Below are 13,693 nucleotides of genomic sequence, written 5' to 3'. Positions count from 1 at the left end.
AACGGATACTGATTTACGGGGACTCGCCCAACGAGTCGAGTTTCCTCGGCAAGGGATCACTTAATCGTTTTTCTGATGCTCTTAGCGGGGTTGCCGCTCTCTTCACCATCGTGCTCAAACTCTTCACCGCGATTCCTGAATCGTACACCTCGAGTCTACAGTTGACTCCGTCGACCCTGAACGATTCTCATGTTCCGAGAAATACTTTCCTCGGAGATAGATGACTAATAATTTCCGCAAGTTAACGGATCTATCGATATATCTAAATTGATTCATCGTGTTTTACTTATAAATTTAATGTATTAATATATCTAAATTGATTCATTGTATTACATATGTTAGATAATGAATTTTAAAACCTATCGTTTCTCTGAGAGTCTAGTAATAGTTCATATAAATCTCTGTATTAATTTCTTGCTTATCACATGTGACAAGATGACTCAAGTTATCATCATGCAAACTCAGCGTGATTAATCGTACGATTACCCAAGTTATTTTCTATTATTAGAAAAATTCTATTAAAAGAATTTATTTAAGAAAACATTTACATCGGAAAATTGAATTTAATGGTGCTTACTTTTTCTTGAAATAAAAAGTAATGCTACATGAAACTCTGATGCAAATAATTAGTATAACAATTTAATCTTAACAAATTATCATCTCAAAAATAAGCCATTGTTTTTCGAAATTTTTTATCGAATTAGAAGGAAGAAAGGTAAGCAAGTCAGGAATCTTCGATAACCTTGAGTTCGTCTCGAGTTCATCGTATTCCTCTCCGTTTTATTTTTCCCCTCGAATTGCAATTCCTTCTCTCGGTTCCTCACATCAAGCAATGTTAAATCAAGCAAGTTATTTTCATTGTCTATAAATATAGACAAATTCACAATAACTATAAATTCAGGATTTAAAACTCAACGCATTCTCTCACAATTTTAAAGCTATCTGTAGGATATTGTAAATGTTCATAGTGTAACTCTTTATAATTACTGCAAATACTATGGCACGGCCGACCAAGAAAATTGCAACGCCTACGGGGGAATGTAAAACTCGAGTCCCGTAACCCGGCATGTACAAGGGCCGCAATGCATTCCATTTAGCAATACACGGCTAATGTATAGCGGATTAATAAATCTCGAGGCGACGTGAGACGTTCTCTCGTCCCTTGCACTTTAGTTTAACTCACAGAGAAAAAGAGTTGCATATCAGAGCGGCAAATTCTAAGGGTCAATAAGAGAACACAGCTCTCTAGCTGAAAATATTTCGGCTGCAACTTGTCCTCGACAATTTCATGGCTTCATCGGTTAAACTGCTTTAGGCACGTGATACGTGCGCGTATAAGCGTATTAGTGTATGTCAGTGTCTGGTCTCTTCCATCGATGCTCCTGTACGTGCAACGTCTACGCCATTCGTAATTTGTGTGTTTCGAGGTCGCGGAGAGAAGAAGACCCGGTTTCACGGGAGGCAGAGAATCTCGCAGCGGTGGAGAGGTAGAAATGCGCCGGTCGACTTCGAGGTTCCTCGACCATGTCGGGAACGCGAAGGAACAGGTGAACAGGTCGTCTCTCTTTCTCCACCCTCCCCCCCCCTCTCTCTCTCTCTCTTTCTTCGTTTCTTCGTTTAGCAACCGTATTATCTTTTGATGTAAATTTTATTGCTACAAAAGTGCAACGAGTGGTAAAAAAATTCGTGACGTCGATGCGCTGATTGCTGGGGCAGTGTGTAATTGATTCAATCAGATATCATAATTACACAAAGGAAATTCAACGAGTAAAACGCGAAAACATTACGAGCAAATTTTTTTTGTCATTCTATTATTAAGAGTCAGTACTCTATAGAGATTTGGAATAACAAAGAAAATCTCCATATTGGACGTTTACAAAAACGGGTATTTTAATCTTCTTCTCATTTCTATATGGCGCAGCATTTTTGGTCGGTAAAAGTGTTACGACCCACAGATTACACTACACGGATGTTCGCTTATAAGGTAGAGATGACTGACCTAAGCTAAACACTTCGAAACTGAGTTTGGAAACGTAGGTAGGGATTTGTGGTTTATGGGTGACGCATTCGAAAGTAAAAATACTTCAGGGCCGTATGGATTCTTTCGCAATAACGTTGTCCTACGTTCGCTGGCAACATTACAGTAATCTACACTAAGTGCTAAACAAAATTACTGAGTTTCATGCACAATTGCTAGGACAGGAAAGAGCTCGGAAGTATCGTTCACGCGATAGTTCATTTCTCTAATAATTGCCACTGTTGCAACTAAATAAAAAGCACACTTTTTGCCCGTTCAATGTACAAATAAATCAAGCAATAAATATTACTAACAATCCAACATAAAATCAAAAGAAGGAAGTGTAGATTAAGAAATTATGATAAAGTAAACAGTATGCGTATTTAGTATTAAAAAATGCACGTTGCTACGAAGTGTAACGAGTTCATGAAATCACACACATTTCAATAGAAAAACTTCTATTACTCCTATAATTTGAATATTAAAAAATCATCCATTTTAATTTTTCTCTTATATAATGTCTCGGGTAATTTGCCGTAAAAAGTGATTCATAACATCAATCTATCTTTATAAAGAAAATAAAACAGTATAATTTTGGAATCATAATCCCAGAAAATTTTATTTTAATTAATAATCTTATACGGAGTATTATCTCGTCTTTATATATAAAATATTAAATACTAAAGTTGATAAAATCAAAATTACTTAGAAAATATAACTTGACACCATGATTTCGTATTCGAAAGTGAAGTGAAAACTACTATTGGTTTACTGTGTTAATATTTGCCTTCGTACTCGAATTATGGTATTCGTGTTCGCGAATTCAATAATTTCCATTTCACTAGTTGGATTCAACAGAGCGGGATGACTTTCTCGCAAAGAAATCATTCTGGTCACATAGTGTGCCGCACCTTACTAGAAATTCCGTAGTAAACTATTGTTGAAACAGAGAGATGTAGGCAGATGAAGAAAGCTTTCGTAAGAAAAGTTGGAAGTATCTTTAAATACGAGTGAAAAGAATGTGGGTCGGCGTTTTCGTAATAGAACCTAAGTAGGTAATCAAACACTTTTATACACAAGATAAAGACAACGCCTCTGAGCCATAAATATTTTACAACTTAATAGTTTTAAATTGTATCTTTGCGTGTAATATAGTATCAATTTATTAAATCTTTTAAATAACTGTAATAAAAAATAATTAAAACAAAATCTATCATACAAATCCTTCCATACAAATACGTTACAATTACTTTTGATAAAATATTAAAAATTACACGAATAATTAATATACATTAATGTAGCATGTGTATATGCATGTATATACTTTATAATCATTTGTTTACATTTATTATTTTTACATTAATCTAGCAGAATAAGATGAAAAATGCCAAAAGCTTATACTTATTAAAGTTTGTATGCAATTATTTACTCCGCATACTTTAATTTAATAAAAGCTAACTTAAAAATAAACAAATAAAAAGATTAGAAGTTTAGATGAACATTAATAAGCCTACTATTCTCGCACGTACTCTCGATTTAACACGATACTCACGTTGACCATCCGTAGTCAGGTTTCTGCAGCTTCTTCTAGAATATTGAGCTGCTCGTATACCTCCTTTAAACCCTTGTGGCGTAGTCGGCACTTTATCACTTATATATCGGAGAAGAGCGTCTTCATCCAGCACTTGATATCGAAACACTCCGCGCACTTACTGTCAAGTTCACGCGCTACCAGCCACTCTGAAGATCCCCTGAGCCGATCACGAACGGTCGCGGATCTTGTCGCGGAAGATGAATCAAGGTGCTGCCTCGTCGAGATTTCCGGCAGACAGATATGGAAAACGGTCAAATTTCCGTTTCTGAGCGAACCGAGGCGCGAGAGAGCGCGGCCCCGCGCACGGAGCTGCTCTTCTGGTACCGACTGACTACAACCGACTGGCTGAATTGGTGACTGACTCTGCGCCGGCTACCCGCGCCATGGGCTGCCACTCGTGGATCCGAAGCCGATCACCACCATCCTGGCCAACCTGCCTTCCTCCTCCTTCTCTGACCGTTGAGCTACCGCTGGCGATCCTCTCTCTTTTTCTCTCCCTCTCCCGCTCGCGAGCAACCGCGTCGCTGTTTCTTTCCTCGTGAAGAAAGAGGCTGAGGTATCGTTTAAATGGCTAAAGTATGATATATTTATAGAGCGCATAATTATTTTGTCTATGCAATCAGCTGATGGGGATTTTGATGCAGCAACTGCATTGCGCAACTGCACATAAAAGAGTTGCATGTTTCTTTCCTGTTTCGAAAGAAATTATATAAAAACTAGGTGAAAATTAACAAATTAAAAGATCTTGATTTGTAAGAATTAATCACAAAACATGAAATATAATTAAAAATATAATTAAAAGCATTGCTCATAAAATATTCTCCGATTAAAATTTTAATTCAAATTTCAATTTCATATAGTTTAAAAATATTACCTTTTATATCTACAATACACAGACATACAGATATTACAATCTTTGGAAAATTTGTAACCTTCTTCTATTAATTTTGTAATTTATTAGTATACTGTTAATATTGTAAAAGTTAAATATCAAAACTGTTCTTAGATTTTTACAAAAACATTGATTGATGTGTTGCCTGATTCTACTTTCCTCAACATCTTATTTTGCGTTTCACAAACATGTAATTTCAAACGTCTTGTAAACGAATCTACATAGGAAGAGGTCAAGGAGGAGATGAGAATGCGGATCGTAATTATGGTAGCCAAATGACAGGATTCTCGAAGGAGCTCTATGAGATCCAGGAAACAATGGCGCAAGCGATCAATGACGATAGCAAATCGTTCGCGATGACGATGTGATTTCCATCTATCGATGCCGTGGAAGCGGGTCGGTTTCGTTTGGGTCGCGAAGTGGAAAGTGTGCGAGAGAGGAGCGAGTTGTTAAAGAGGAGCGGGAAGAGAACAGTTGAAGAACACAAGAACCGATCTCGAAGAGAGCGACAGAGAGACCCGATCATAGCTCGGAGGTACAGCCCGTTCTGGTGAAAGCTTGTGCACATTGACTTTACTCGAAAGGTTCATTCCGGCGTCATGCCAGAAACTGTTCTCGAACGTAGCAGCTGATTTCTTTAAAATTCTCTTTATAGATTATACACTCTCTTTATTATTTGACAATATACGATATTAAAGTTAAAAACCTAACTATAATAGTTATTTTCTACTTTTCTTTCTTACTTTTCTTATTTATTTCTTTCTGTACAAAGAGATTTACAAATCTGTTTTTGCTTAATCTTTTTATTATTTTTATCTTATAATATAAATAATATGTTTCTATGAAATTTATTTCCTTCTGCAGTTTTAATACCAATCATATTTTTGAAATAGCTTCTGCAATAAAGTTTTTAACTGTCATAATTCAATATATTACAAACATATGTCATATAATATTTAAGAATCAATTAAGAGCACTTATTTTTTAAGCTCTTGTTTTACTATCGTATTACAATAATAATAATAAAATTACTAAAAAAACATATTATACAGATAATAATATTTGTTAAAATTATTTACCATATGTATGCAATAAATTTAACACTCCAAAAACTATATTTTCAGAACGTGATAAGTTGGAGAACGCTAACTGATGGAGAAGTATCAACTGAGTGCTTACCTTCAACAAGAAAGGTATATATTTTGTCGACATCTAACGGGTGTGTCTGAACTAAACATCGCTTCAATCAAAACTGAGATAAAGCAATATTAAATAATAAAGGAAAGGTTATCAACACTGATATATATTACTTTATTTTTGAATAATATTTCTTAAACAAAACTACAAATAAAACTTTAAAAACGTAAATATAAACTAGAAAATATTTTCTATCAAATGGTATAATAGTTTTATAATAGTCTTTCATATTTTGTAATAATTAATGTTTTCGCAACATAATCAAAAAGATACGTCTGAAAAATTGAGGCCCCAAAACTAACACAGTAAACTACATCTTCCTTTTTCAATAAGTCATATGTATAAAATATTTACAAGTTAATATATGAGAATTTCTAGATCAATTTTGTATATTTTCTAATGTCTTCCAAATTTATTCTTTTTCTAAATTTATGCTTTCCATAATCACATTCCTTATTTTTATACTATAATAACTTATAATACTATAAATAATTATTCTTACTTCAATATATAACATTATTTCAAATCTCTTTATTTGATGTAAGATATGGTATCTCTAAATTTGTGCTAATTTATTTGTCTCATTTTACTGGTAATAATCTAATCATCGACGATTAATTACAAAAATATTAAAATTGTTGAGCCTACTAGATCTAAAAATTATCTGGATATAAAAATACAACTCCGATTGAAGAGTCTTGAAGGATGTTTCTCGTCGGTAACTACACCTGGTAAAGCTTTGGAACACGACTGAAAGATGGCAACTCCATGTCAATGTTTAAGCAGCAGATCCATAATAAAACTCCCAACAATATTCTTGAATATTTCCATTCCCTTTCGTTTCCAATTGCTCTTTAAAACCTTCGGCTGTAAATGTTTAATCATAGGAAACTCGTAAAATCACACCGCATAGATGATCGCGGCGGCTTCTTCTGATGGGTAACCATCAGCTCGAGAGACGTCCAATTGTAATTTAAAACGACGGATGCTAACTCGGCTAACGGTTCGGGAAACGGCGCTTTTGGCAACGCTCGCACCGTGGAATTTCACGGGTATCCCACGCGAGATTCCCCGCGCGATCGTAACGCGCTAACGCGCCATCCAGCCCGGACCTTTACGATCGGTAACGCGTTGCCTCTCATTAACGTGTAATTTATTCGAGAGGAATACAGAGAGGCGACCGACGGCGCTGCCACCCGCGGGCCTTGATAGCTCGCGGCTTCGCGCTCACTCGCGCCGAAGTGCTCGCGCCCATGGAACTCACGGAGGGAAAAAAATTCATAAGATTCTGGAGATCGTCGGCGAGATAACAGGCACCGACGGGAACCCATGGAACACGATAATCCGACTTGACGTTCGTTATATCCCACTGCTCCTCCACGGCTGTTTGGGCTCCCCGTTACAACTCCCACTGAGCGGCTCTCGGTACGCACACATCCAATTAATAACCTTCTAATTTCTCACCGGGCCTACTGAATGCTTCTGTCACCGAGGATTCAGTAAATTGTCGTGTTATTGTCGCGCTCAACAGGGCGTGCCAGATATATCAATAAATTCTAACGAATGAGAAAGTTATAAGTTAATTACGAACGCGCGCTTGTTCCCATAGATGCCTCGTTGTTTGTACATTACTTACATAATGCAAATCTTACGTTTTATGCTTCAATTAATTTAATACATTTTTCAAACTTTTTTTCTTTTATTAGCTATGGCAGTATTAGCAAGATGGTATTAGCAAAATACTTCCATTTTAACGAGTATTCTGAGATCTCAATTCTTGACTGAACTTCCCATTCCTCCCCCCCCCCCCCGAATTCGCGTAATTCTCACGGATATACGAATTTCACAACGGCATCATCCAACAACTTAATACGTAAGCTGATTGACGTTATTAAAAATTCAAATTTATAATCCACGGAATATTAAATCGATACTCCGCCTTTCCGCGATAACCGATGAACGATTAGCATAGATTGCGACGTCACCGTGCGCGACAAAAGTGATCCCTTTTTACTCCCATAAAGTCGCACACTTCGGCTACATTGGAAGCGCAACTCACACGCGGAAAGAATTTAACGCGGGCTCTCGCGCGCGCACACCATGGGCGCGTCCCCATTATCTTCGGGCGTGCCAAAGAGGATGCCTCCGGCGGTTCTCACCGGGCGACAAGAAAGACAACGGTAAGCGGGGTATATATGACGGTGTGTACACACTTGGGGAACAGTTATATTCGCGCACGTACCAACGACCCTTATTTATGTCGTCGCCGCAACCATCGTCGACGACGGCGAGACTCTACACCGGTCGTCCTCCTCGCCCTTTTCTCGCCCTCCTGTCTCCACCTTTTCTCTCTCTCTCTCTCTCTCCTCTCTCTCTCTCTCTCTCTTTGCGCATTATCGGGCGGCAGCGTGCTTTTACGGTCGGCGTATATCAATGGTCGGCCTAAAGGAAGATCCATGGAACGACGAGATGCTGGCAGGTAGGGCCCCGCGCAAGATGGTACGGGGCCCGTGACAATGCCCGGGATATAAAAACTTGCGTAAAGCTGTCCCACTTACGTGTGGGACCCCGCGGCCCGTGCTGAATGGGGCCGCAATAACCTTTTATTTATCGATGGCTTAAACAGCGACCTTCCGCGTCGAAATTGAAGAAGCCGCGCCGAAGAACGAGCATGCCTTCCGAGCCGTACGAGAGATCTGTAGATCGCGTGGAAATCGTCTCCCTTCCCCGGTCGATTCAATTACACGATTTAATAGCGTGCTCGATCGCTTTGTGCGACTTCTGCTGTGCCACCATTATCGCGCTACTTTTTAATTACATGCTCAATTACGCTAGGTATTCTCTCGGATTCCAAGTGATTCCGCAGCGCTGTTCATGCCGAGGAGGAACATTGTAAAACACGGAATTGAACGACGGCATCACCTGGCACCGATCGCACTCGAAATCATTTATTCCAATGTCTAGAAAAATCTAATGCATATAATTTTTCACTGTATAGAAAATCAGCAAAACGATAATTGGAAGATGAAAAACGCAATGGCTTTTTAACGCTCCAAAGATTCAAGAAGAGAACTAAAATTTAAATTTTACAACATTACCTTCTATATTATACTTGCACTTTTGAAAAATGATTGTAGCAACCATACCGAGAATTGTTCGCAGTCTATAAACACATTGTCGAGTGTTTATTTTTCAATTATTAATAATTATACATCTTAATTTCACTTTTTCCTCTCTTCGTTGAAAATCTTAACACGGTGCGCCGGGAAACATCTTTTTGGGGTGTTCTTTGCACTTCTGTAACGAAGTACGTCGTCACCCCCTACGTAGTCTTTTGCCCTAATCACAGTAATGATTGACGCGCCAGCACTACTAAATCACGCGTTATTATAACGCGTAATTCCGCGTGTAATGTTTATGATGCGCGCGACATTATCCGTATAATGTTGCGTTACACGATGTAGACCACAGCATGGATTGACTCGCCGACATAGATCCGATGCAGCTGATGAGCGGCTTCGAACCCTCGTTTTAAAAGCGGATCCCGGGCTAAAGGGTGGGTGTGTACGTCATGGACGATCTTGGAGCGCACCGCGCCTATCTCGGAGGGTCCACCTTTTCCAGGAGGACCGCAGCCCTGGGCCCCAAATTCCTGCTCGACTATTACATGCTGAAGAAAAAACAGAGAGAGAGAGAGAGAGAGAGAAAGAGAGAGAGATAAAGAGAACCGAACAAGCCTCGCCACACGAGCGCGTTCTCTCCATTAGAATTACAAATATACGTGCCACACGGCACGCGCCCTGGGCGCTGAACTTCGTCGTAGCTTAATGTCAGGCATTTCGCGAGAAATTCATCACAGGCCCCGCGGCCTCGAGGCGAGCGGGTCTCCTCTCTTTACGGCCGTTCCACGACTCCGAGGAGGCGACCGAGAGTGGTTGCGCTCTCAGGGACGCGAGCCAAGTCGCAGACGCCAGATGGTGGAGCCTGTTTTCGCGCTTTTTTGTAAATTACAGAGCGTCCCGTCGGTCGGTCGGTCGGTCGGGTCGACGCGGTGCGCCGCTGCACGGATGCGCCGAATGCATCGTACGAGCGCGGCGCGGCGGCTGATTCCCGATGCGCACGCTAGACTCCCGTGTGTACATACAACACGAGCCGCGGCCACAAGGACTACCGTTCGCATACATTCGTATAAACGCACGTGATTGCTTCTATTAAAGATCTGAGAAGATTGCGCGATTAATTCCGGTAAAATTACAGGGTTTGACAAGGATGGGTGTGTGCGAACTAAAATCGACGATTCATATATGCGGCAGCCCGATAATTACGATAGCGAGGCACGCAGCGTCTATTAGCGGAGTTTCAGAAAACGTATAACGGTATTATCCCGCATACACGCAGAACGCTCCCCCACCCACGGGTTTCCACTTCCAAGGATGCATTGAGACGCGTTAGAGGCACGGAAGAATCTAATTGTCGAAACAACAATTAAATCAATAGATGGATTTCGAGTCATCGCCGTATGTTAAGATTTCCCCGGATAGAGATCTTTACGATGTTCCATCTCCCTTTTCAAGCCCCCTTGAAGGAACGTTATTTCCGAGACGAAGATACAGAGGTGTATCCCACGGAAGCGGGACGTCGATCCCATCGACGAGAAGCCACGTATATACACGCGTAATCGCGTATATCCAGCCGCATTACACTTTCGAATTTGTGTACTTTCCCATAAAGGGAGAGGTAGGGGCACGCGGTGAAAGGAACAGGACAACGCTCTTCATGCATGAACTCCTCTCTCTGTTCGAAGTATCGCGCGCCGAAATCAGCAAATAACGACGGTATCGGCGGAATAAAAAAAAAAGGGAACGGTAACAACGACGTCGCGCCGCCGCTGCCGATTTACGATGCGATAGATCTTTCTCTCTCTCTCTCTCTCTCTCTCTGCCGCCGATTACGAAAGCTTCACCGCCGGCTACACTCCATCGTCCTTACAATCTAAGGGCGGGGTGGAGCGGGAGAAACACAAAATTCCACCGCGACCCGCAGACCACTGGCGTCGACTAGATGTTTCGCGCGATTCCCTTCGGGAGCTGCCAGCAGCAGAAATGTGTCGTTATCACTCTTACGTCGGCAAACGATAAGGCCCCTATTTGCGGTTCCCACGCCCGCTCACTCGTACGGCCCCGGCGTGTACACACACACACACATGGACATTTTTCGACGGCTCTTTCGCGCTATCGCCCGCGCCACGCTTATCGCGATATAGCCGACGCCGCACCGCCGCCGCGCACACGAGACGCTCAGACTGCGTCGACGAGGACGATCGCTAATTCCCCCCCTTCATCGTCTTACTTGTTGCTGACGCAGTGGTTCTCACCGAAAAAAAAAAATAACAAGGCAACAGCTCTGCTGTTCACCGAGAGGGAAAATTCTTCTTCTCAATCCCCACAATTGGGCAAGATAAAAAAAAAAGGGATAAAAGTGCGACGATAGATTTTTTAAATAATTAAAAACAAGTTTATTGTGGATTTAATCGGGCGCGAGCGAGCTATAAACGAGAGGAATTTGCTCGTTTGCTATCTTATTGCAGCATTATGGAAAACACGGTGTAAACGGAAGAGAGTGATTTCGCTAATAAGTCAACGCGTGCGTACGACGCGCTCAATTATCGCGCTTATTCCCCGAGCGTCGACGTGTGTTTTCTTTACACTCGCCTCGCCTCCTCCAATTACGGAGTCTCCTCCGTGCAACCGTGTGGCAACCGCCGATAAGGCATCGAGCCTCTCTCGAAAAATATTTCAGCAGGTCCCCAGGAAAGGAGAGGCCGGGGATTTGGGGGTCAGCGTGAAAGAAGGGGTCGCGGCGGCGGAGCGCAATTAAGACGAGACACGTGCGGCGCCTCTTCCCCCCTCCCCCCCGCCCGATAAAGCCACGGTAAGATTTACGACTTTTTAATAATGTTTCCCGACGAACCCTGGCGTACGCGCCCCGGCGTCGTCCCGTGTGAATCAACCTTGAAGACGGTGGCGTCCCGAGCCGGTTGCGCGCTCCTCACGGAACGATCGCCAACGAGCAAAAAAAGCACGCGAATACGACTAAGACTTAATTAGCCGGGCAGAGGCCGGTCCAGGATATCCCACGTCGTTACGACAAAATCATTTGTGGACGTTGCTCTTCGGCTCTCTCGAGCGCGTACGATTGGGCCCCCGACGCGACGATTTAATTACCGGTGTCTTACGTTCCCTATTCCTCCGCGCCGGCGCTCGCCCTCGATAATTAATCGACCGCTTAATTGATTAATCGATTAATGGCATGATCAAGCGTATCTAGGTACCGCAAATAAATCGTGCGAGCAATCGAGCTGTCGTGGGTCTCGGGCTTGAACCTTTTTTTTTTTTTTCGAATAACGATGCGACAGAAATACGAACTCTCCGTTCGACGGCGAACCATCGGTGAACACAAACTATTAAAGGTTTATTTGCATGGGCGTTTTTATCGTGAAATCTAGGTGAATCGATAAAATGCACGGTATTGATTGTATAAAAGTATTAAAAGTATTTATTAATGGAACAATACAATTTATATTGTATGTTTTAGGGGAAAAAAGTATCTTCTAAAATAGTAAAGTGAAATAGAAATTTATAGGAAGATTATATATACATACTATATTTATATAAATTAAAATATATATACACGCCCACATGCAAGAAAATAAAACAATGACATTATATGATATAACATACAAAAGCACGATATATGTCATAGTTAACTACATAGAAGTACGATAAAAATAATAAAATAATACTATGTTTTAATTCTGCCTCTACTGCCAATTATATCAATTTTAGAGTTTAATTTCTCAGACGTTGATTGTTGATTATGTTATAAAAATATAATTATTACAAAATATGAAATAATATCATAAAAAGTGTTACGTTATAATAAAAATTGTTATACAATAAAAGACACTTTTTAGTTTGCATTTTCAAAGTTTTATTTTTAGCCAAAACAAAGGGTATGCCAGTATTGAAGATTTTTCTATATATTTTCACAAAGACACATTTTATTTTTACATCGATGAAGGAGATTAATGTTATTATATTAGAGTGGTATTAACTAGCAGTATTAACTTTGTATAATATAAATCTGTCGTATGAGATGAGATGAGCGAGACGTGATATTACATCAGGGATTTTTCACAGCGGCATCCCGCATAATTACAACAACAAACTTTCGGACACTAGTAATTATCGGATTGTTCGGAGTCTGTCGTTTGCACGCCCTATACTCGGGGACGGGACGTGCACTTCCCGCTGCGCGCTGGCGCGATTTCGACCGGGAGAGATCCGATTTCGTGGTTTATGCAGATTTCCCGATTCAAGAGTTTGATTACACCGTGGACCCTTCGGCTCTCGCGGCCGGAACTAGTTTACCAGTTGGTTTACAACCATCGTAGAATGCGCCAAGTCGGTTACATCCGCGCCGCGTTAAACCAGTCCCGAGGAGGACGAAATACACGCGCGAGAAGACCGATAACGCGAGTTGTAACGTCGTCCCTCCGATTTATCGTGCGCCACGGCAAAAATCAGACCCGCTAATCGTAACAGTAATTAAACGACGCGATACCGCGCGACGCGGTTACGATGACGAAGGAATTCACCGTCTATATTACATGCGCAAGAATGCAAACGCGAAAGAAATCCAAATGAACGATTGCATCCAGTAATGACATTCATCCTGTCCCATTTGCTATTTGCATGTGATATCCGTTAACCCGAGCAATATTTCGTCTTACATTTATGTAAAATGTATCATTATTAATTGTGCGCACTTATCAAGATTATTGCTGCATCATTGCACACATTCTCCATGATTTACTATTCAATTTGCGTCATGCCTTATTTTAACGACTGACGAGTTTCAACTAAATTTTCCGCAATGTTTCATTTGCGTGAATGTTATGTTACGTTTAAAGAGAATGAGATTTAATAATATA

At 40.9% G+C, this 13,693-nt stretch overlaps 1 protein-coding gene across 2 annotated transcripts in view; it reads right to left on the bottom strand.

Moving 5' to 3' along the window:
* Nucleotides 1-4,039, bottom strand: part of LOC105834512 (calpain-C) — a 30,771-nt gene extending 26,732 nt beyond the window's left edge. For both annotated transcript variants that reach the window (XM_012677052.3, XM_036286282.1), the window contains exon 1: nt 3,570-4,039. In XM_012677052.3, coding sequence (XP_012532506.1) covers nt 3,570-3,578 — 9 coding nt within the window. In that variant the 5' untranslated portion in view covers nt 3,579-4,039. The remainder of the gene's footprint in view (nt 1-3,569) is intronic.
* Nucleotides 4,040-13,693: the final 9,654 nt, after the last annotated feature.

This window comes from Monomorium pharaonis, chromosome 4 (assembly GCF_013373865.1).
Source record: "Monomorium pharaonis isolate MP-MQ-018 chromosome 4, ASM1337386v2, whole genome shotgun sequence".
In the NCBI taxonomy this organism is placed as follows: Eukaryota; Metazoa; Arthropoda; class Insecta; order Hymenoptera; family Formicidae; genus Monomorium; species Monomorium pharaonis.
This window is presented reverse-complemented; position numbering and strand designations above follow the sequence as displayed.